We start from the raw sequence: 26245 nt of genomic DNA on the forward strand, positions 1-26245 counted from the left end.
CTTCATAATATCGAGATGAGATTCGAAGAAAGCACAAACGAGCTTCAAGCTTCAGGGACATATCAAATACCGAGCTCGAAGTCATTGTCGAGCTCGAATCCAAATCGAACTATGATGAGAAGCGATGGAATCGAGCTTAAGAGCCAGAGGCCAACCAATACCGAGCCCGAGTCAATACAGGACCCCGAGTTAATATCGAGCTCTAAACCTTTAAACCGACCGATATCAAGTCCGATCAAGATCGAGCCAAGAGACAAGAGCCGTTACAGCCGCACTAAGAAAGGGAATCTCGGCGAAAATTAGGGAAAAGCTGATTTATCATGAGTTTCCGACTATGTATTTTTTATTATATCCAAAGCAGGATCCCTCCACTATAAGAGGGATAGCTATTATTCCTGTAAAGGAGGATCAAGTCATTAATACATTGCAACTCAAATACTGTTGATACATTCTCATATTAGGAGATTATCCTTTCTAGCTTCACAGATAATTTCATTTTTCTTCTTCATAAATCATCTTCCTTTCCACTCGGTTTGTATCTTTTCTTCATAGTCAATATTCGATATTTCTACTTACTCTTACGATTTGTGTCAAGTTATACCACATACCCTTAGAACTATGTACAAATTCAACGCATCTATTTTTCTTTCTTTACAACCTTATCTATTTCACATTCTTTGCAATCCATATTTATATTTCTCTTTATCCTTACAATTTGTATTAAGTTGCGCCACATATCCTTGGAACTACGTATAAATTTAACTCTATCCATTTATCGGGTAAACAGAATGATTCTCTTATTGAAAGATTAAGAGATAATGAGTTGGTTCTGGAGCAAATGAACACCCAATGCTTCTCCTATAGTGCTGCTACTGCCACTGCTGCTACTTCTGTTTTGTCTTAGCTCAGTCAAAAATTATCATAAAGGGAATTATATGAATTTGAACCGAAAACTGAACCGAAGTTATTATAGTTCGATTTTAGTTATTAAAATCACAAACCGAAAATCGAATTAACCGAACCGAAATTTTACAAAATCGAACCGAACCGATCGATGCTCACCCCTAGACTCATGGATGAATCACCGGGTTCGAGTCCATAATCATTGACAATTACTCTACGAATACTCACTTTCACAAGTGATCAAGTTTTAAGCACAAGTAGCACAGGAAACATTCCTTTATGACCAAGATACTGATAAAGAGAATGTAATGACCTTTGACAATGAGAATGTAATGTAAGGACTTGCACTGCGCTAGCTTATCTTCCTAAACTAAAAGAACGCATTCTTACATGTTACAGCTAAAGACGAGGGGTATACATGGGTCGGGTTGATTCAGATTTTTTAATTACCAAATCAAATCAATAAAAGTCGAGTTTTTTAATCTCAATTTTTTGGGTTTTCGAGTTTTTTCTGTTTTTTTTCATAAAGTCTTTATAGCACAAAACGTAAAATTTATGTTTCAAATATTTCTTTAATCCTAGTAAGACAGAACTATATAAGGTATTTTTCAATAAAATAACATAAATATGAGATGAGTAATGACATTGTACTAAAATATTCAACAATAAAGATAATAAAATCGCATAAAATAAATATTATTAGTAAACCATAATGAAAACAAACATAATTTAAAATTATGACTAATAAGTACTATTATTTACATGACTAACCACTAAAAGAAAAATAAGTTATACATTTTATCTAAACCATAGAAAAACTAAAAAATAGATATCCAACACTATTTTCATCCATAGTACAATTGAATTAAATGTCTTTTATTAGCATTAATATTGATTTGATTTTGGTTTAGGATATATTTGAGTTAATAAAATTTATGGACTATAAAACTTATTGGAGCATCCAAAAATTATAAGTCCAAGCTTGAAATAATACGTTAAAAAATAAAATTATGAAAAAACTTAAGAAATATTTATAAATTACACTACCATAAATATATCTATATATTAATATTAAATATATTTAAAACTTCTATACATATAATTTCGGGTTGATTTGGTTTCGGTTTGACTTTTTTTAGTTAAAACCAAATCAAACCAAACCAAATATGGTTGGGTTTTTTTTTCCAACGCCAAATCATAGTCGGGTTATTTTTCTCGGTTTGACTCAGATTATCGAATTTGTGCGATTTGTCGGTTTCATTTGTATGCCCCCTACTAAGGACCTTTACCTTCTGAGTTCTGACTCGATGTTTTAAGAAAATCTACCAAAGTTCCAGCGCAAGGAACGGCTAAAAGTAATTACAGAAGAAAAAAGAAAAAAAGAACATCCAAAAGAGAGGTCAGAAAGAAGATTTAGACAGCATCTCGAAAATACATGCAGAGCTGCCATTTTTGCAACTCCTTGAGAAGCAGCCTACTCCTGAAAATTTCATACTGAGATAATGCTACAGAACACCAGACCCTGCCTGAACTTACCCAACTACCATAGTTTTAAGCTGTCAATGAATTTAAACAGTTCTTCCAGTGTCTGGTCCCACGAACTTCTCGATTCAAGAGGCATTTTCTGAAGAAGTAACCTCGATTTTGTTGGAGCCGATATTAACAGTTGCCTGTGACTTATCACCGGACTCATCGTTCTTCTTTGACTAAAAACGACTACCACATCCTCTAGCTCTTTTTAGTGCATGTAAATGCCGAGATTCATGCAAGTAGGGCTGCAAGATTATTTCGTAAAGTAAGACCCCCAAGGTCTTGGTGCTGGAAACGCACAGCCTCAAACAGAGATTACAACTCTTAATGGGGCAGGCTACCTTAATAACAGACAATGCTACTAGACACAATCAAAACTTTGACTTTGAGCTATTTACTAGGAAATTAATGACATCGTTTATCAAGCGCAAGATATTCCTGATAAATAATGCATCCAACTCAGACAAATATTAAGCCTCATACAATTCTATTTATTCAGTTGCATTTCTCAACTATTTGGACACTTGTACAACTAAAAAATTAATACTTGGACCATCAAAAGAATAGAGGCAGTAGGAACACTTCTGACTACAATTCTGTGGCTGAAAAAGAGAAGCACAAATAGAAAAAGTCAGAAGTGTTTAGGAAGTATACACTAGGTAAAATTGCACTTGTTCCCAAGCTCAAGGACACGATTAGTCCCTCCAATATCTAAGCAACATATAAATAACCCCTTTTGTAGTGTTCTATAATTCTTCACATCCAAATCTACTGAGAGTCAGTCAGTACCATCCATTTTTTATATCCTGTTTTCAGATCTAGTTTGGAAAGTAGATGATCCAGTATTTCTCAAAATCAATTGTGATCCAGAGAAAGAGCTAACTCCTGATTGGGTTGACCTAAAGCAAACTCAAACTTGATTACAACTAGGAGCAAAGCCAATAAAAATCAAGTTTCCCCCAATAAATTGCAATACATCTTTGAGAATCACTTTTATTTTATTGTATTTTTTGATCGGTGTCACTTTTATTTCATATGATGCCTACTCTTTTTTATCACTTTTAATTCTGTTCAATTTTTCTCATGTGTCAAGTTGGAAATTATCACGAAAGGAAGAACGATCTACACATGATGTTCATTGACCTAGAGAAAGCATATGATAGAGTACCATGAAAGGTCCTTTGGGGGGCGACGGAGAAGAAAGTAATTTATATTAAATATATAAATGTTATAAAGATCATGTATGAAGGAGTTGTCACTAGCGTGCAAACAATAGTAGGAGATACTGAGGAGTTTTTCATAACAGTGGGTTTACGCTAGGGTTCTAAATTGAACCCCGACATATTTATCCTAGGTATGGATGAGCTAACCAATACAAGATGAGGTCCGATAGTGTATGCTATTTACTGATGAATTGTGCTAATAGACGAAACTAGTGAGGGTGTCAACTAAAAGCTTGAGCATTGGAGAAGCACCTTAGAAAGTAAGGGTTTCAGGATAAGTAGAAGTATGACGGAGTACATGCACTGCAAGTTTAGTCAGCATGAGAAGAGCAAAGTTGAGGTGAGACTAGATGAGATTACGGTGACAAAATGCAAACAATTTAGATATTTAGGCTCGTTTCAAGAAAATGGAATGATAGATAAAGATGTTACTCATAAGATTAAAACCAAATGGTTGAAATGGAGAAATACTAGTATGCTACCAGGAGTTTTGTGATAGAAGGATACCTACCAAAGTGAAAGGTAAGTTCTATAAAACAACTATAAGACCGGCTATGTTATATGGTAGTGAATGTTGGGCGGCTAAAGTCCACCATATTCACATGATGAGTGTTGCAAAAATGCAGATCTTAAGATGAATGTGCAGTCACACAAGATTAGATAAGATTAAAAATAATCACATTCGTCGGAAGGTACAAGTTGTATGCATTGATAAGAAAATGAGAGAAGGCCGCTTGAGATGGTTTGGTCATATACTACGTCGACCTACAGATGCATTGGTCCGTACGTGCGAAACTATAGTGAGGGAAAGTATTAAAAAGGGGACGTGATCGACCTAAAATTACATGGAAGGAAGTAGTCTCGAAAGACCTACAAAGTTTTGGAATCAATATAGACTTAGCTAAAGATTAGGACATAATGGAAGAGAAATATCTATATAGTTATTTCCTACTAATTGGGAATATGTCTTAGACTTGCTAGAGAACTTCTAATATTGTTATTAGGCAAAATACATAGTTTACCCATCTACCTTGCACCCAAATCCCAGTTACACACCTGTTGACCGCGGGTTTAACTTTACACACCAAACCTTTCAAATGTGTGTCAATTACACACTACTTTTGACCAGCCTAGTTAATATTCAATGTTGTGTATACACGCGCATCTCTGAATTAAAAAGTACCCTTTTAATTAATTGCCACCTTTACAGATAACCGACCCGCTCAAATAAAAAACATCCAACAATTAGTGCACCAACTTCCCAACCACTGCATCGCCTTCTCCACCATTGTAACCCCTTCAAAGAAAATTCCACCACAGTTACCACAAAACTACTAGCTGCAACACCCAAATAGATGCACACAAACAACATACCCAATAAACTTCATCGGTCGGAATTTCGCCTGAAACTCCATCTCCGACCCTCCCTTTTTTTCTGTCATTATTTTTTCCTTTCAAAGCTCGATAATGATGAGCCAAAAGAATAACGGAAAAGGAAAATTTTAGATCTTTTGTTGGCAAAATTAAAAGAACCACAAAGACCACTTTGTCAACAAAATTCCGAAATAAGAAATTGAAAACTTAAATTCAAACAAAATGGTTGAATTGTTTCGGAGAAATTTCAAATCTTGAGTAACCAAAAGAAAAAGCAAAATGGGAGAAGGTTATCGGGGAAGAAGACGAAATAGGGGGAGGGGAGATGAAACCGTGTAGGGGAAGAGGGTTGGGGAAGAAGACGAGAGGGAAAGGGGCATTTGGACAATATAAAGCAGTGGGGGAAGGGTTTTTTGTGTGGAGTTGGGGGGGAGGGGGACGACATAGATTGGGGAACGGGGTTGGGCAGGGAAAGAAGACAAGAGAGGGAGGGGTTATTTTTCCCTTTTATTTATTTGTTAATTGGTGTAAAAAGGAAAAAACTTTAAAATTAGACACGTGAATTCTTTATAAAACTTGTGACATGAAAGTTTTATTATTCACGCGCTTGTTTTATGTGTGTAACACGCTGGTGACACATAGCTAAAGTAGTGTGTAATTGACATACATTTGAAAGATTTGGTGTGTAAAGTTAAACTCGTGGTCAACAGGTGTGTAACAGAGATTTGAGTGCAAAATGGATGGGTAAACTATGTATTTTGCCTTGTTATTATTATTACTATTATTTATATATTTATGTGTATATACATATGTATATTTTTTTATTTATCTTACTTTTTACTTTTATTTTTGTTTTATTTTATTTTGGTAATGATGATGATACGAGTTGAGCTTAAAAAAAGAAATAAGGATACATATCGCCGACCCCAACTTATTCGGGATTGAGGCATAATAATTGTTATTGTTGTCATGTTGGGATGATAGACAACAGACCATAAGATGTTGATGGAGCAATTAACGAAATAGCACTTTTACTCGTGTTTGAATCAAGTTTAGTATGAATTCATGGCCACAATATAGGTCATAGCACATTAGACCAGCAACTTCTTTTAATGCTCCTTATCAACAAAAAAAGAATCTCCATATAAAGATAGAGTAATATCTATCTCATGCTAAATAATTCCTCTTGAGGACAAAAACCATCCTAATTTTGAAGACATCAAACTGATATTGGCCCAAAAATCATGAGTACCTGTAGTTTCTTAGATTGGAGTTTGATCATGATTTCGTCGATATAACATTTTTAATGTTTAATACCATTTGGCGCAGCAAAGACATTGGTACAATATGTCATGTTACAAAATCCTACGGATTTTCATGTGCACCAAGAGAGCATCTGAGGTGAACTTGCACTAGACCTTAAGCAAATGGAGTAAAACTGCTTTCTGCCAATTTCCCTACTAACTTTTTCACTATCTGCTATTTATTTTCACGATATAGTACATTAGAAATAAAATGTTGGGGTTTTACGTGTTACCATTATGTCTGACCTCAAAATATAAGGGGCCAAATAGAAGTTCTACAGGTTGGTAAAGCTGGTAGGCTAATGAACTGGGAAATATAAATCAGCCGTTGAACCAATAAGCTGCCAAATGGCAGGCCTACTGAAGCAACTGACCCTGCAGGTAAAATGATACAAAGTGCATTTTGTACAAAATATCTTCCTAACTTTTAGAAGTTTATTTTCTGATTCAGCTTTTGCACGAGATTGTCGACGCCTCAAGATGCCATGATACTGTTTTGCATTAACAAAAACAGGTTCTTGTATGGTATCTGATGGCAGAGGAACACCAACTTGCTGAACCTGCCAAACCATGGGTCAGATAAACTTTGTGAAGACTTCTACACTAGATTCCAAATGAAAATGTAATTAGTAAGAAAATCTATACCGTTGACAGTGCTGGATAAGGTTGTGCAGGGTAAGGCTGCACGTCATAGGGTGCAAAGATGCTCCTGTAGTAAGACGACAGTAGATCATTCTTAGTTCCATTTTACATGAAAAAACTTAACCCATGCTGATTGAGGGGTTAGTGTAAAAATAGTAATGGTAGATGAACATTCTAACTAATGGATGACGTCTGAGTATGGCATTTAAAGTAAAAGGCAAACATCATATCATTTGCTTACATTTGAACTGTTTGAAAATCTTGAAACTAATGCCCTAAATATTTCAAGAATTTTTATTAAAAAAAATTGTCACAGGCGGGGGGAGGGTGCTTATTAATTTGATGTAGTACGAAAAAAATACAAATTTGATCTCTAGACTTTACGTCCCTACACTATTGGTATTGTATGCTTCCCAGCAAAACTTATTTCAATCTGCATATCAAGATGAACAAGGATATGGAAATTTGCTTCCAATTATTTAAGCCGATTTTGAAGTGTTCAGAGGATCATGTGAATTTAAATAATATATGCAACATATATGTGCGTGTACTGTATCAACTAAACAAAAGAAGATGAAAAAGGCAGATAACAACTATCTGCATGAAGACAATACTCCCTAAACCAACATCAATACATTCACATGTTCATCTTTTTAGTTCTTTACCAGATTTAACAAGAACCCTATTACTGAACAAAGATAGCAGTCATAGAACTTAAAGAATCACGTGTATGTATTATTTTTTTTGGCGGGGGGGGGATGGGGATTGCATCTACTGGCAAGAATAATGACTAGGAGCAGAATAAAAAGGACTTTCATCAATAGGTTATCACAAACAAAAGTTGAAATGAGTTCAAAATAATAATACCAGCATTTGCATCTCCGAATTGAGAAGGCATCAAGTAGTGCATGTTTGGTGGCACAGTGCCAGGGAGGGACAATCCATTTGCAGGGGATGAAGACTGGCTTTGCACCTCTGACTGCTTTTGTGGCTGTTCATTCTCGCTATTATCTGAAATTTATTTATCAGACAACCTCAGATACATTATATTAACCACATACAATACAAGTTCATTATGTTAGGCTAAAGAATCAAAGCTGATCTTCACACAAGGAAGAAAAACTCCATAAGATGAAGCCTTTATCAACAATTGAAATCATGAGTTAGTCAATCAGTGAGGAGAGATAAAGTCGAGATGAGTGCAGAAAAAGTAGTTTAGTGACTTGCATTGGTACTTCTATAAGGGTAAATCAAAGTTTTGTAACCAATTAATTCGTTAAACAGGAACTTTGCTGTCTTGATACTTTCTTGCTGATTATTCTTTTTTCCCTTTCTGATCCATTTCCACTCTTTTGATCAGGATACAAGAACACTTTTTCTCTCCCATCCATTGATGGAATCACATTTTATATAGAGGAAATGGACAAGGAGCAAATATAATCTGAGGTATGGAAGAGATCGTTTTCTCGGAACCAAAAATCAACCATTCATTTATGAGGAAAAAAGTCGGAACGTGCTCCCGAGACCCGTCCAAATCAGCCTGAAATGATCCGAAACCATCCCGAAACACACCCGAGACCCCCGAGACCTGTCCAAATCGCACAAACCAGTCCCATAACATAACACGGACCTGCTCGAGGTCTCAAATCACATCAAACAACATCAAAAGCATGAATCGCACCCCAATTCAAACTTAATGAACTTTAGAACTTGAAACTTCTACATTCGATGCCGAAACCCATCAAATCACGTCCGATTGACCTCAAATTTTGCACACAAATCACATTCGACATTACGGACCTACTCCAACTCCTGCAATCGGATTCCAACCCCGATATCAAAAAGTCCACTCCCAGTCAAACTTCTGAAAAACCTTCAGATTTCTAACTTCCGCCAAATGACCCCAAAAGACCTACGGACCTCTAAATCCACTTCCGGACGCGTTGCCAATACCAGAATCACCATACATAGCTATTCTCAGACTCGAAATCACAAACGGACATCGATAACATTGAAATACGCTTCAACCCAAATATATGAAATTCTTCCAAAATGTCAACTTCTACAATAAGCGCCGAAACGCTCCCGGATCATCCAAAACCCGATCCGGACATACGCCCAAGTCCAATATCATCATACGAACCTGCTGGAACCTTCAAATTCCAGTTCTGAGGTCGTTTATTCAAAAATCACACTTTAGTCAATTCCTCCAACTTAAGGCTTCCGAAATTAGAATTCTCTTTCCAAATCAACTCTGAACTTCCCGAAATTCAATTTCGACCACGTGTACAAGTTATAATACCCGAAGTGAAGCTGCTCATGGCCTCAAATCGCCGAACGACGCGTTAGAGCTCAAAACGACTGGTCGAGTCGTTACATTCTCTCCCACTTAAACATACGTTCGTCCTCGAACGTACTAAGAACTGCTGTGTAGTTTGTTCGAAATTATCGTTTAACACCTCGTGCACCTACCCGTGCTACCACAACCCAGTTGAGCACATTTGCTCGAGCAAACCTGAAAATCCTCCCTTTTATCTAGTCAAATAAGCCTTAGAGCCAAATTCCAACATCTGAAATTCTCTAACAGGCCTGTTTCTAACATACGAACACCGTATCCATCAATACATGATGTACCAACACATGATTGTATACCCTTACTGAATTCTTACCATGCACCGCGTAACTCATTTGCCTAAGGCAATCTTTCCAAGGCACAACAGCTAAAATATCCACTGACCCGAAGCCCGTAGTGTACCTCACGACCAATTAAGCCTTGCTTTAACTCTCGCAATACTGCCACGACAGAGAAGACGTGTAGAACTCATAGCCACCTGCCGAATCACAATGTATGGAGTCTCTCCTCCCGACAAGAACCATTACCTCATTATGGACTGAATAATAATTTTTACTCTTTAATATGCTTCATATAAATCTGATCGCACTGATCCCAGGTCCAATAATCTCGTCTCACCCAGTACAAGCTGCCCAGGCAATAAGCCACTTCAGACACTGCCAAAAGCCTCATAGGATGCCACAATATGCCAACAAGCTACAAACTCGAATGTGATACATAAGGAAACGAACTCTGGAAAGATCTACTCAACCCACGCAACTAATTTAAACAACCGAAAAGATGTTATGAACCTTCCCCGGGAAATGGGAAGCAAAACACACAATAATAGATGTGGGAAACAATACTCAATAACACACTGTTGCGGCGTGCAACCCGATCCACACATCATACCGTTGCGGCGTGCAACCCGATCCAATCATGATACCCATGGCGTCGTTCCACCCGATCCAAATAATATATCCGTGGCAGCGTGCCACCCGATCCAACCATATACCCGTGGCGGCGTGCCACCTGATCCACACAAAATATCTGTGGCGGCATGCCACCCGATCCAACCATATACCCGTGGCGGCGTACCACCTTATCCAACCATATACCCGTGGCGGCGTGCCACCCGATCTACACATAATAATCTAAAGAAAACACATATCGAGCCGTAACGCTTATACTCACGAAGTGCCCGAATATCAATCATAAGCACGCCAAGTGCATAATACAAATCCTGGGGAGACGGGTAGCGTCATGTGCTATAAAACTCAAGCACAATTAAGGTACGATATATGATCTGCATCTCGAGAGCCAGCCTGCTCACATAACACCACAAATTATACGGGATCTCAATACGAGTGTAAATAATCAAACTGTCTCATAACCCACATAGCACAATAGAGACTGCACGGAAGGGCAGACAACAGAAATAACATCCAAGGCCCGAAGACCCCTCCAAAAACAACGCTATACTGAGATGAGCAAATCCGGCCTGATATAGAGCCCACATTCACATTTAGATCCATCTGTGGACCTCAAATCGATTCTGATCATACCATGCTTGGCTAAATATCCCCTCAAGGACCCACAATGACCTATTCATGATACATAAGAACAACTGTCAAATCCGGAACAAACTTTCACATTCCACAACCAAATGGACCGAGCGCCCTTCAGGCATAAATTCTCACATTAGCGATAGTACCACAATCTCCATACTTGATTTTAAATCTTTAATCAATCAAGTGACTACATGTCACACTTATACAATCTTCCCGTGGGATACACTTCCACGACCTTCCACACCAGGTAACAAGTCTGCACATCCATACCACCGGTCACACTAATGCTGTAAAGCAAATCAAGAAGCTGCAAATCAGTACACAAAGCCTCTTACACAGGACACCGATCTCAGGTAACGCTAAGGACAATACCATCTTATTCTAAACATCTGAATTTTTCCCTGCTCATTCGAGCTTGTGACATTCTTGCCAACCCTGAACCGCAACTTTGATCCTCAACTTCCAATTCCCATGCCGCTCACTGCACCTAACGTGCCACTACGCAAGAGTACAAAAATTTCATCATAACTCTTGAACCACTAATAGGGTACCCACTTCATTATATAGAAACCTTTCACTTAACTCATTTCAAGAGAACCATTGCATAACTCTAGAACCCACCGAGATTCCTTATCCCCCATTAACATAATCTTGCACAATCAACCCACCAAATTTCTCGAAACCTTTCTGTTAAACATTTCATGGCCACTCTGAATCACTAGCCACATGCACTTATTCGACCTCTTCCTGAATAGTCAGTAGAAATTCTTCGTAGGAGCTTCGTCAACACCACACAATCGCTAACTTGCTCACAGGAGATAACCCACCCGTGGAAACTCCATGCCGACATAATCCAATGCCACTGCACTGGGTGCAATTACTACGAAATCAGTAACCCATCCTGAGCCTGTGCGTATTCACCATTTGTACAAGTCTGTTCACTCCTCATGGACATCAATTAAAGGTGCGACAATACATCCCAATCTAAAGTCCTGTTGTATCCTTCTTCATATCACGTAACTCCTTTATGTTATATCCAACCTTCCTCCGTATAGCAACCAATATTCCAAATTAAGCCCATAGACCGAGTCACTGTCCACCATGAATCCCAAATCACTCTAAACTTTCTCAAGGCGTGTAGTCATCCCACATACCTTAACTTCGTTGAGTCCTTAATACCTTCCAATCAATTCTTCAAACAACTCAACTCAATCTAACACAGCATAATGAGATTCAAAATCAGTGCTAAGTAAAGGCTAAGTCCGCAACTTAAACTAGTAGCTCGTTTACGTAAATTTGGGCAGCATCTCCCCTGTAACAAAGCCCTCCTCCAATACTATATACCAACAACAACAAGAACACAACAATAACAACATGTATGCATCATTTTCCAACCTTATCTCCATCACAATATACCACAAAATAGCCCACACACTCTAATCACTTCATACATAAAACGACAACCAAAGTAGTGCCAAAACACCTAAAAGATATAACCACAAACGACCAGCCCACCATTCCAACATTATGTGGTGTTTCTCCACACCTTTTATCCTCTAAAACTTCATAAGACATCAGCACAAGAGGCCAACATGAGTGGACTACAAAATAGTCCACTAAAAGTGAAATAAATCGAACTCACGGCTTTCGATCACCGTCCCGTGAGTTCTAACTATTAGGAAACGAATTTATCAACCTTAATTGACATTTAAAAGCTTAAATACATAAAGTAGGCATTTTCTTAACTATGAATTACCTTCCAAAACTGAAATTACAAAGAAAAAGAGAGGCAATATAGCGATACTTAAGTCGTAGGGATCGTTCTAATGTTATCGCTTCTATATTTCATACCCGAGATGTTAATCTTCTTAGGAACCCTTGTAGAGAACTTAAGGGTAAGTTTTTGGGTATTCTCTGGTCATGTTCTATGAAAAATTAAGAGAAAGGCGATTTAAAACCCTATATATATCAACTTTTGAAAAGTCAAAGAGGTGCTACATCCAATATTTGCACGCAAGGTGCAGAAGTGTAGTATGAGTACAACCGACCCCATGTACTCAATAAGTAACAAACCTAAATTTAGGTTGAAAGTAGTGACGAGCTGGAACAAAGGTCAGAGTCCAACTTCAATAAACAACAACAGTTCATAACAATATAATTTAAAGCAGCACAAGTAATAACTCAAGAATAACATGCCCAGCTCTTATACAATTCTGAAAAATAAACATTTTCTTTTTAAGTATAACCGTAAAACTCAAATCTTTTGCCAAAAGTCACCAAAAATATGAGTAAGTATGAAATCTGTGATTTTTTTTCCTCAAAAACGTTAACAACCGATAAGAAATTTCATTATCAGATGGCATGAGGAAAAATACTTCTCTATGCTTGCATATCGAGTATGCATATCTAATGCAATGTAGCACAGTGATGAACTCATGTACTCACACTCTTAGAGTACTCAATCACTCATAACTGTATATGGGCAATCCAGCCCAGGGAAGATCCATCCCAATATATATACATAATAACTGACATTTAGTCACTCAATACTATACAAGGCCAATCCAACCGATGGGGAGATCCATCCCCAAATATCAATGATTCGGATAAGATCCATCCCTTAATATAAATGATTCAGGCAAGATCTATGCCTAGGAAAAATTCATCCCTCAATATAAATGCTTCGGGCAAGATCCATGCTCAGGGAAGATCCATCCCTCAATATAAATGATTCGAGTAAGATCCATACCCAGGGAAGATCCATCCCTCAATATAAATGCTTCGGGCAAGATCCATGCCCAGGGAAGATCCATTGTTACAACCCAGAACTTGGGGTTGTAATTTCGGCCAAGAACTGGTGAGAAAGGAGCCTTCTGATGGTCTGACGTAGAGCAGTCTACTCGGGCAACTTGGGCTTTTTAATTTTAAGCATATAAAGGGGGGTATAGGTGATGAAAGCTCCGACCTGCCTCCCCCATGCGTGCTGCCACCGAGCCGCATAGAACGAGCTGCCTTGGGGGCGAACCCCAAGGGCCTGCCTAGATTACTCAAGGGAGTGTCAAAGGTATCCATGCGAGTTTGGAAACTCGTATGGGCTGCGCAACGCCTTAGGGCCTGCGTTGGGCATAAAGAGGGCAGTGGAGGCTGCTATCGTGGAACAGCCAGCCCCGCGGGCTGCCGAGTGTTGGAAAGAGACCTCCACGCCGATTGGATACTTGACGCACCTGTCATAGGAGCATCATGTGTCGACTTGTGAGCATGGCTTTGGTTCAGTCATGCAAGCAAGGGTCCGTTGGCCTAAAGGTGCAGGTGTGGGCGACACTGCACTACTTCGGAATGAAAGCATGCTGCAAGAGGGCTATGTATGGGCATGGCACGAAATAGGCGTATGACAATGGCCAAGGACTAAAGGTTGCCTTACTCGGGCGAGCCACGAGCTAGTCGCGGATGCACTAGACGAGTGTAAGCTTGAGGATTGGGCTGTGCACGCGGGAGCGATACTCAGTCTTGGGCTAAGGACAAGGCATGTCCTAAGCCAGTCCCCAGGGCACGCATGGATTGTGATCCTAAGATCGAGCGCCACGACATGCCTATGGCCAAGGGCCTAGGCATCTTACGGGCGGCACAAGTTGGGGCGAGCCCCCAACCGACAGGCACAGGATCGTGCTTGGGAAATCTTGGGACGGATAGGAAGGCTGGCCCGCAACGAGGGGAACTGCGGGCGCCGCACGGGCGAGCAGGTGCCGCTACCCAATGTAAGAAAATGGGCCCGTGACATCCATCCCTCAATATATATATCTATGGTAAGATCCATGCCCAGGGATGATCCATCCCAGATATATATATATATATATATATATATATATATATATATATATATATATATATATATACGCTCATTGTGGGGGTGCAGACTCTGAAGGGGCTCCTTCAGCCCAATCGCTATAATAAGCCAGATCCAGACATAAGTAAATAAAATATGTTGCAGCGTGCAGCCCGATCCCATAATAATAACCTCACAATCAGGCCCTCGGCCTCACTCAGTCATCACTCTCTCCAGTCTCTCGGACTCACAATGTTATGAAACTATCCCAAAAATGATAATATGGTGTATCAATAAATAATAACAGAGACTGAGATATGATATGAAATGAAGGAATATGACTGAGTATGAAATTTCAGTTTTAACAAATAATTCAACATCAATATGACTTCTATGGGTTTCAATAATACTGGCATATAGCCTTAGCATGATTTTTAACATGATTCTCAGCTCAATTTCTTTAACACATAAAACTACATGGATAATGCCAAGATTATTTGACAACACAATTCTACGGAACCAATTACGTCACAATTTCTACGGTGCACGCCCACACGCCCGTCACCTAGCATTCGCGTCACCTTCAAACAATTCACATAACACGTATAATCAGGGTTCATACCCTCAGCTCCAAGATTAGAGATGTTACTTACCTCGAACAAGCCAAATCCAATACCGAGCAAGCAGTTCAATACTCCAGAAATTCCATTCCACGCGTATCAACCTCCATACGTCTTCATATCTCCTCAATTCAAGCCAAACGATTCGTATCTATTCAAACGACATGCAAATTAATCACAATTTACTCTAATGCTTATAATTTAACAATTTACAAAAAGATTCAACTTCGCTCGAAAATTCGATAGTGGGGTCCACATCTTGGAATCTGACTGAACTCATAAAATACGACAACCCATACAATTACGAGTCCAACCATACTAAAATTATCGAATTCCGACATCAGATTGACCTTCAAATCTTCATTTTACATTTTTGGAAGATTTTATAAAAATTTGATTTTTCTTGCATAAATTCACGGATTCATGATGTAAATGAATATGGAATCATGAAATATAATCAATATAGGATAAATAACACTTGCCCCAATATTTTTCCGTAAATATCGCCCAAAAATCGCCTAAATCGAGCTCCCCAAACTAAAAAGAGAGAAAAAATGGCAAACTTCCCCGTTTATGGGGGTTTTACGTCTGTGGCGCCACAGGTGGCGTGGGGCACTGCTTGTGACACCCTTTCCAGTATCCCAAAAATTCCCAGCGCCAGGGCTAGCGCCCCACGCTACCTTGGGCGCTGGTAGCGACGGAATATCGTTTCTGACACGGAAATGGGCATAACTCTCTCATACGATGTCCGAATTCGACGATTCTTTTTGCTATGGCTCCGTAATTTCAATACGAATATAATTCTTCAGTAAAAATTGAATTTGAAGCTCATTTACTTAATTTGATATCACGTGTTCTTGAAGAATCGATGAAGAAATATTTTTGGTTTGATGCCGAAACATAAGAAATCATGTCCGATTGACCTCAAATTTTGCACACAAGTCATAAATGACATAACAGACCTATTCCAAATTTCCAAAATCAGATTCCGACCCCGATATTAAAAGGTCAACTCCCCGATCAAACTTCCAATTTAAATTTTTTATTTTAGCCATTTCAAGCCTAATTTAACTACGAGCTTTCAAATAATTTTCCGGACACGCTCCTAAGTCAAAAATCACCATATGGAGCTGTTGGAATCATAAAAACTCTATTCCGAGGATTGCATAAAAGGAACAAATCAAAGGTCACTCACTGGAATATTCTGAATTACCCACAGTTATAAATGTCCATACTGACAAATCTAGCGGTTGTTTATTGCTTCAATAAGATTTTGGTCTTCTGAAAATCCTTTACCATTCTTAACTAGATATTTAGTCATAGAGGAATATGATTTTCAGTATGATGTATTATAGAGCACAAATAAAAAATATATGTGATTAAACAAGTCCAAAATTTAAAAAGTGCTAAGATAAGCCTAAAGCAAAACTACTAAAGAAACAGGGGATATCATCAATATTTTTATTTGATAACTTAACTAGTGATAGCTCAATTTATTAACTTGATAACTTAACTAATGATAGCTCAAATTAGAATGGACCACTATACTCCCTCCGTCCCAATATTTTTGAAATTGTTTGACTAGGTACAGAGTTTAAGAAAAAAATTAAAACTTTTAGAATTTTTGGTCCTAAACAAGTCAGAATATTTGTATGGCTATAATTCTTTTGAAACTTATGGTTATAAACATGCTAGAGTATTTGTGTTGTTATAAAAATTTACCAATAAGGGTAGAATTGGATGTTAAAGATAAATAATTTTCAAATTTAGAAATGGTTAAGTTCACATAAACCGAAATTGATGGATTAATATAACAAAATAAGTACAAACTTCTGCTTTACCGCCACGTGTCACAGTCTTATGATTTTAACATATTACGCTGACATTGATGATTTTGAGTTAATTATTAATCAAATCCCATTTCTATGTCACAACCATTTTGAGCCATAAGTATTCTTCATCAAATTAATCTCCTCGAACCTTCCTTACTAATTTTATTGCCCCATTAAATTATCTTCTTTCTTCTTCTTCAATTCAAAGCTCTTTTTTCTAACTTTTCACTAAAACTTTTCAACTAATTCTCTTCTACTTTTTTTGGCGCTAGCACTTATTCTCCTCCATAGCCTTTTTCCTTTGAATCTCCTAAAAGAGTAATAGAAAAAAATATGAAACTCGGCTCATGGTGTAGAAAAGTTAGGAGAAAAAATGATTGAGAGAATTTTTATGTGTATTTCCATTGATTGATGACGGTGTATTTATACAAGTGTAGTATAAAAGGATAAGAATAATCCTATGTACAGGTGTCTAAGAGGTATTTGAGCTATGCTATCAGACAAATAATTCTATACACCTAATGTACTAATTTTGTACAATAAAATTTTGATCGGACGGGCCGTAATAGATCCATCAAATAGTGAACCAAAAGCTGAGATAGCTCCACGTGTCCCTTACATATTTTGACTTGATACAGGATCTAAGTCTTTAGTTCTTGGTACTTTACCAATTGTATCTTTGTTCAAATCGACCAGAACCTTCGTCTTATTCCTTCTAACTTCTTCTTCCTTCCTTAGTTTGTTGCGAGAGACTGTGAGCTGAGTATCAAAATTGATTATTAAATTTTTATCTTCAACATTCCCCCTCAAGTTGGAGGGGAGAGAAGCAACCCCCAACTTGCCGAGAATTGAGAGATGTGATGGCCTACACAAGGGTTTTGTGAATAAATCACCAAGTTGAGACGAAGATGGCACAAAGGAAAGAGATATCAAACCAGAGAGGAATTGTTGCCGAATAAAGTGGCAGTCAAGTTCCACATGTTTGGTCCTCTCATGGAAAACTGGGTTCCGATCTATGTGGATAGCGGCCTGGATATCAGAGTGAATCGGTACCGGAAGAGAGGGAGATGATCCTAGATATTTGAGTAATCGAGTCAACTAGGTGATTTCAGCAACGACTCTTCTCATGGATCGATATTCTGCTTCAGCGGAAGAGAGTGAAACTAAGACCTGCCTTTTTGATTTCCATAAGATAGGAGAGCCACTTCACTAAAGGGCCTTGCAACACACATCCAATCGCAGAAAAGATTAGGAGAAAATTATTCTGCTGACACAATCTCTGAACAGATATCAAAATGAATTTGAAACAAGGCACACAAAGAACATTTCTTAGAATGATTTTAGGATAAATGGATATATCTCCACTAATATATACCTTTACTTTATATGAATTAGGAAGAATCGCATTAACAGGATAAGGTCAGGTTCAAAAAAAATGGTTGAATCAAAAGACATGTGTTCAAATGCTCCTTAATATAAGATCCAGGAGCTACCTTTAATGTATGTGAAACGAGATACTGGTTTTTTGAGTATTTTACCATCACAGTTGACAGCATTAACATTGATTTCTTAACCTGAAGTCCATGGTTGTCCAACTTTCACTTGTTGAAGAAGCTGAATAAGTTGAGTGAACTGTTCTTGTGAGAGCTGATGGTTCATAGTGTTTCCTTCAACCGCTATTGCGTTTTGTTCCCCTGCTTCACTCACGGAATAAGATGCATTACTTTTGGAAGGTCCATGAAACCTTTTTGACTTGGTGAATTTGAAGTCTGCTGGAAAACCACTGGTCCTGTAGCATTTATCCACTGAATGCCCAGGTTTATTTGCAATAAGAGCAATTGAGATTGTTCCTTTTTCCCTTGAAATCGGAATTTCCAATTTTCTGACTTGGGGGGTTCTGATTTGTAGCTAGGAAGGATGAAGAATCACCGAGGAATTGGGAGTTGACATAAACTTCTCTCTGCTTCTCATCCTGCATCAACATGGAGTAAGCATGTCCTATAATTGGCAAAGGGGATAACATCAAGATGCTGCTTCTCACAGAGGCATAAGTATCATTCAACCAATGAGGAATTTGATAAGCCTATCATCTTGAAATGACTTAGCCATTTTGGCTTTTCCTCCGTAGTTACAGGCACAAGAACAGTTGACATGAGTGTTCAAGGTATCTAGTTCATCCCATAACCCTTTTATCTTAGTAAAATACCCTGCTATATCACTAGTACCCTAAATCAGGTCACTCAATTCTTTCTGTAAATGATACATTTTTGCACCATTTGACTGACCAAATCTGTCCTCTAAATCATCCCACAGGTCCTTGGCGGTCTTGGAGTAAATCACACTATGAGCAATTTCTCTTGACAGAGAGTTAAGTAGCCAAGAAATCACCATATCACACCTGCTCCACAACTTGAAGTCAGGTGTTTCTGGCCTAGGAGAAATACAAGCTCCATCAATAAAGCCAATCTTATTTTTTGCAAAAAAAGCTATGAGAATGGACCCGCGCCATCCTCCATAACCTCTTCCATCAAAAGATGAGTTCACCAAGTTCATTCCAGGTGAATCAGAAGGGTGGAGGAAGTAGGGATGACTTGAGTCTTTCATACCATTCCCATTATTTCCAGAGGTGACCGTGTTTCCAGAAGTGACATCAGTGACCTCAGATGTGGACACCATTGGAGAATGAAAGCAAAGAGAAATTGAAAAAGAAAACGATTAGGATCTTCTCAGAGGTGCTGCTCTGATACCATGTAGAAAAGTTAGGAGAAAAAATGATTGAGAGAATTTTTCTGTGTATTTTCATTGATTGATGACTGTGTATTTATACAAGTGTAGTATAAAAGGATAAGAATAATTTTATGTATAGGTGTCTAAAAAGTATTTGAGCTATGCTCTCAGCTAATTTTGTACAATGAAAATTAGTGGTTGGTTGTGTCTTTATTAGCTCTACACTAACTGTCTAACCTTTTGATCGGACGGATAGTAATAGATCCATCAAATAGTGAACCAAAAGCTGAGATTGCTCCATGTCTCCCTTTGATATTTTGACTTGATACACGATCTATGGACAAGAACCTTCCTCTTATTCCTTCTAACTTCTTCTTCCTTACTTAGTTTGCTGCGAGAGACTGTGAGCTAAGAATCAAAATTGATCATTGAATTTTTATCTTCAACACAAGGCAACGACATCAAACTCACGTAATTACGAATTGCTTCCTAATTTTTTCCCTTTTTTTTTGTTTCCTTAATTCACTGATGAGGAATTGCAGAGAAGTTGGGCTGAAATATTGTGCTTCGGTTGCACGTGCCTACAGCTTTTTTGGCCGCGAGTGGTGATGCGCAAATGGCTCAATATTAGTGCTAAGGATTCCGATTATAGTGCTGACCCTGACTCTGATTCCGGCTCCGGTTCCGATACCGAACAAGGTTAGTTTCGTCTTTTTCTTCTTAAGCAATTTTTATATGTATTATTGTTGTGCTGTACTATGTTCAATTTGATCTCTTCTTTTTGTAAGAAGTCGAATTCTTAGATTTGCTAATTATGCTGTGTGGTTTTATGTTGTAGAACTCTGTGAGTGGCCGAGGCAGTCGCGGTTGAACGATGCCAAAGGCATCCAAGTTGATATCAACGGTATTAGATTTGTTTGTAGCTCAATTTAGTTTCAGTTTTATCCAAATGCTCATTTTATGCTTTGGTAGATTTTTGTGCAGCTCGTACGATAAGCACCTTTTGTTTTGGTGATTTTCTAGTTGGAAGGGGTTTAGTCCTTATTGATTTTTAGCGTAGAATGGGACATGGATTTCTTAATCTTCTCAATGTAAAATGTACATGTGCAAGTCTCACTTTTTGATAGGCACTATTTTGTAAAAAGCATATGAAATAATTTTAGTAAAAAAGAGTTTTTCTAAAAAAATATTTATACAAGGGGAGGAGAAGGGGAAATGGGGGAGGGAATTACAAGATGGGGAATCGAATCCGTACCAACAAGGTGAAAGTTAAGGTATCCAACCAACTGGACTACTAAGACTCCCGGGAAAAAAGTTTTGTTTGATCCGCAGATGGTAAATATTTCACATATGGGACAGAGGGAGTGCTAATTAAGAGCCTGTAAAGGATCTTATAGCCACAGTTGTTCTGAATTTGATGTTTAAGGGAAATGGAAAATAGAAGAGTACCGTAAGTAATGGTTTTTTGAATTCTCATATACATGGAAATACTCAGGGTTTAAACTTGTTTGAATTGCTTTTTATTCATGAATCTGGGTTCTTTGGTACGTCATCTTGAACGTTACCATTATTTTCTTATCTAAGTACTTCTATCCTACTTTCATTTCTATACTTTTATATTGTTTCTGATCTTTTGTATCTCAGATGCTCTTCCAAGGATAAGAAGACGAAAGTCAGAAACATTCAGGGCACAGTATATTAACACAAAAAAATTAAGTATGCATCATTTGCTTTGAATTTTTGATCCAAAAATACTGTTTCCGTATGTCCTGTACACCATTATATTTGTTTAGCCAGTAACATTACTGAGTTTGGTGCTTCAGGGGTATGCGTTGGCACGTGGAATGTTGCTGGAAATTTTCCTTCAGAAGATCTTGAACTTGATAGCTGGTTGGATGTTAATGAGCTTGCTGACATCTATGTGATTGGGAAAGCATCTCCTTTGTATGTGACGTCCAGAAGTTCAATTTACGCATGAATAGTGGTGTACATTGCTCTTCACACAACATATGTAGTGCAAAATCGAGCAGAAAGATTTTTGCACTAGCATGTCACCAGCAACTGCTTTCTTGTTTTTCTTTCTTGGGGGTGGTGGGGGGAGGTAGTAACAACCCTCTGTTAATGTCGAATGTTAAAGAGATGCTATTAAATTTTTGATCTAAACCGGGTCACACGGTTCATATATTTTAGCAATGATATTAAAAGTTAAATCTGCTGTCCAGTTCTGCAACTAATTTCCTCTCCTCCAAATTTGAACTTTTACCTACTGTCAGGTTCACGACTTCATTGAGGATGCATGTCCCTTTAGATGGTAAAAATCCAATCTCATGTACACACATGCATCATCCAGACATCAGAAGTTAATTTGTTAATTTGATGTTATATTAAATTAAAGACCCTTGTTTGCATAAACAGATTTCAGGAAGTTATACCATTAAATGCTGGCAATATCTTTGGTGCTGAAGATAGCTGCCCAATTTCAGTTTGGGAGGACATCATTCGCGAAAATATGAATAAAGTCCCACCAGTGAATAAGTTTAAATCCTTTAGTGATCCTCCTTCACCATCAAGGTTTAAGCCATCTGAAGACGCCCCTGATATAGAAGAAGAATCGCCTTTGAATCTGACAGTGGTAGCGAGTAAATTTTACCAATAAATGAAGAGTCCAGTGACTTTGTTGAAATCAAGGATGGACGAGTATCCAGGGATGATACCATTGTGAAAAAATGATGTAGCTGTTTTGAACAGAACTTGGAGTTTGAACCAAATCAATGAGGAGTTTGAATGGCAATTTTCTTCTCCAAAGAGGCTAGACAGGCTATATTTCTTTAGACTAGATGAGGATGAAGAAGAAGGAGCAGGAGAATCAAATGTTCAGTTTGCAAAACAATTGACAAAAACACTTGGTGGGACAGAGAGAATTGGTCTTTGCTGGCCAGAGCGACCATTGGATCTTTTGGGCCAGCATGTTTCAGAAAGACCTGGTTCCTTTAAATCTATGAAATCATTCAAAGCTTCTAAATCTTTTAAAACTTACAGTTCTTTTAAGTTGAATGCTAATGGTCCAAATAGAACACAATCAGATGCAACTCTACTCGCGGAACTAGACCTTGAAGCTTTGATAAATCGGAAAAGAAAACCATCTTATGTGAGGATTGTGAGCAAGCAAATGGTTGGAGTTTATCTTACCGTATGGGTTCGTAGGAGCCTACGAAAGCATATACAGAATTTGAATGTGGATACAGTTGGTGTTGGTGTAATGGGCTTCATAGGTAACAAGGTTTGTTCTTCAAAACTTTCAGCTTTTGGTGGATTGCTTTTGAAAGCTATTTGAAATAAATTACATAATTCAGACTGCAATTTTAATAGTTGGAAGTGCAAGAAACATCCCTATCAGTTCTTATTGCTATATGTTGCACTGCATTTCAAAGTTGTCAGTAGACGGAAAAGCACATCTAAATGATCAAGGGATTAGAATTTCAACAGCTGCTTAGGATAATCATAATGTCATGGATGTTATTGATGGTCGTTTATTAATCCTTGAAGGACATTAGCATTATATTATATTGCATAAACAGCAATTGCTGCAGATTTTTGAAATTATAATGCTGCCCTATGCACAATCTATGTCTAGTTTCTTCCATTATTTGTTTCCTTTGCACCAAAATGATCTTAGATAGGAAATATAATTTAAATGAAATCCTATAGTTGGACCGAGTCGTTACATTTCATGCAGTTATCAAACAGATAGATAAAGGTCACTTGACCCCTAATTTAACAGCTGTTAATAATTTATCTGTGTGCTGAGCGGTGATTCTATATTTTGGAATTGCGATGGACTTCCTATAACCTTGTGAGCAATATATACAGTATTTACCATTCAAATAGGATAAATTTTGCAAATACAACTTTGTTTTTCCATGCATAACTCAGTTTACCTTTTAAGGATATAGGTCAAACTTTTCGGTGGACGAAATAGAAAAATGTGGTCTAACTTAAAGGAGGGAAAGAGGAACATCAACTCTTTATTCAACTTGTGACAAACTACACTGGACAGAAATAATCCAGACCTTACTTTCAATTTTGTGATAAAATTGCAGTACTTAGCAGGTTTTCCCTGCATGCTCGTCTTTAAAATAAAATTTGGATAATTTCATGTGCTTTACAAATTTGCTTTTACGCTTTTTGATGACACTATATACATTAATCCTAATATGGTAAGTGCTATTGAAAACTCATCAGAATTTCATTTTCTTAAATGGAAAAATACATGTATTTTATTGCATTTCATTGCTAACTCTTTTATCCTTTTTTTCCCTTTTTTCCTGATAAGTGTTCACTCTGTTTTAAATTAGATGAGGTACTTTCCTTTTTAGTCTGTTCCAAAAGAAATGACACATTTCTAAATTTGGAAATTATTCAACTTTAAACTCTTCATTTTATACATTTTACCTTAATGAGAAGTTTTTATAACCATACAAATGTCATGGCCTCACAAAACTTTTACAAAATAAGACTTTTGAAACTTGTGATCTTAAAACGGAGGGAGTAATAATTTTTCAAAGAAATGACCAGCAGGAAATTGTATATTACTCTTCTTTTATTCTTCTCTTTAGGGATCAGTATCTGTGAGCATGTCTATATATCAGACTTTCTTTTGCTTTGCCGGTACTCACCTAACATCGGGTGAGAAGGAGGCAGATGCAGTCAAAAGAAACAGTGATTCAGTCTATGAAATTCATCGACGGACACATTTCAATGCATTCTCTAGGATCGGACTTCCCAAGAGCATCCATGATCATGAGTGAGTGTATTTGCCTATTAAGCAAACATTTCTGTTATATCTACAAAATTTCTTTCTCTTTTATCAACCATGGATTTTCCCCCTCCATCAAGTTTGATTTAGTAAGTGTATTTGCATTTGTTTTTCTCTGTTTGTGACTTTCATCGGGGACAGTTCTAGGGAGAGTTCTCAAGGAAAACAATATGTTAGTCGATGTTGCAATTCTCCTTCTCTTTATAAATTGAATAGGAAAGTCGGTGGCTGGAACACAATTAAACAGAATAGAAGTATTCCCGACACCCCAGTGTTACAGTAATCCCACTCAGGCAACGTATTGAACAACTTATTGAAAAGATAGAGAAAGCCACGTACTGGAGAATTTAACTCGTAATAGTGAAAAGAGGTCTCACTGATCCTGGTTATTTGGAAAGGATATTGTTTTTTGGAGGCATGGGGAAGGAAAAGATTTTAAATCCTGGAATAATTTATGTTTCCATCTCATCCACTGGCTGCCCCTGGTTCAGTGGTGCTCTAATGCTATATGGTGCACCTTGTCTTATCCTCATAGATTGCTATATGGTGCACCTAATCTTATCCTCGTAGATCTAACTCATTGTTCAATTTGGCAAACCCTTGTACAATTATCGGGGTCGTACCTTAGCAGTAATATCGCTTCAAGTGAGTTATGTTCCAGTTGTTCGGTAGTTGTTCACCGCTCATTGTCCCGAGTTTGTATGACCCTTTTCCGGTGATCTCGATAATCTGATATGGACCTTTCCAGTTTGGTCCCAGTTTTCCTTCGTTCGGATTCTGAGTGTTCAACGTGATCTAAACTCAAACAGGCATGGACGCGGTAGGTCCTTGGAACTAATTGATGAGCAGCTGGTTAATTCTTGCCATGTATATATCTCAAGCTTTAAGGTCAATCCTAGTAGGTTTATTATGCGTCCAACAACGTCCAGATGATAGACCAAGCATGTCTTCTGTCATTCTGATGTTGGCTAATGAGAGTTTACTGCCAAAAGCTAAAGAACTAGGATTTTTCAAAGAAAGAAACTTATTTGATAAAGCAAAATCAGGATCGCAGACAGCCAGTACAAACAATGAAGTCACAATCACATTGTTAGATCCTCGGTAATTATTTTGACTTGCGTGCACATGAATAGGAAAAATATGTTAGAACTTTGATTCTTGAGAAATACACTAGTATTTGAAATAAAATATCAAGTTGAATTTTTCTACTTGAAAATGTTATCTACTTGTGGTTGTGGATAAAATGTTCTCTATTTCTATTCTTCTTTGAATATATTCTTTAGATATGTTTCTTATATCACAAAAATTCAAAAGTGGTAAATTTGTTTCCTGAGCTATTAGCTATAACAATTTTATCGTGCAATTGGAAATCACATAAAATCAATATTAGTAATGAAAATTTTGCACATTGCAACTCCAGTTTTTAGTTAAAAGTATCTAGAAAATGGTATAAAGTTGCCATGTCAGTTTGAAGCAGCCCTTTACCTTAACTTGTTTTCTTTTTGCATTTTTGAGACATACAGGAATTTTGCATCTTACTTAGTAAAT

General features: G+C 37.6%; 2 protein-coding genes and 1 pseudogene across 2 annotated transcripts; 1 reads left to right on the top strand and 2 right to left on the bottom strand.

Annotated features, from left to right (window-relative positions):
- Positions 1-6471: 6471 nt before the first annotated feature.
- On the bottom strand, positions 6472-8367 carry LOC138905909 (uncharacterized). The gene is made up of 4 exons (XM_070194423.1): positions 8281-8367; positions 7844-7971; positions 6980-7043; positions 6472-6894 (listed from the first exon to the last, which is right to left on the bottom strand). The coding sequence occupies exons 1-4, from the start codon at positions 8365-8367 to the stop codon at positions 6634-6636; spliced, it is 540 nt and encodes a 179-aa protein (XP_070050524.1). The 3' UTR covers positions 6472-6633.
- Positions 8368-19380: 11013 nt separating this feature from the next.
- Positions 19381-19830, bottom strand: LOC138905910 (uncharacterized). The gene has a single exon (XM_070194424.1). It carries the CDS (start codon positions 19828-19830, stop codon positions 19381-19383), a length of 450 nt encoding a protein of 149 aa, XP_070050525.1.
- Positions 19831-20331: 501 nt separating this feature from the next.
- Positions 20332-25831, top strand: LOC104111931 (type IV inositol polyphosphate 5-phosphatase 3-like; annotated as a pseudogene).
- Positions 25832-26245: the final 414 nt, after the last annotated feature.

The sequence above is a fragment of the Nicotiana tomentosiformis genome, chromosome 2 (genome assembly GCF_000390325.3).
Source record: "Nicotiana tomentosiformis chromosome 2, ASM39032v3, whole genome shotgun sequence".
NCBI lineage: Eukaryota > Viridiplantae > Streptophyta > Magnoliopsida > Solanales > Solanaceae > Nicotiana > Nicotiana tomentosiformis.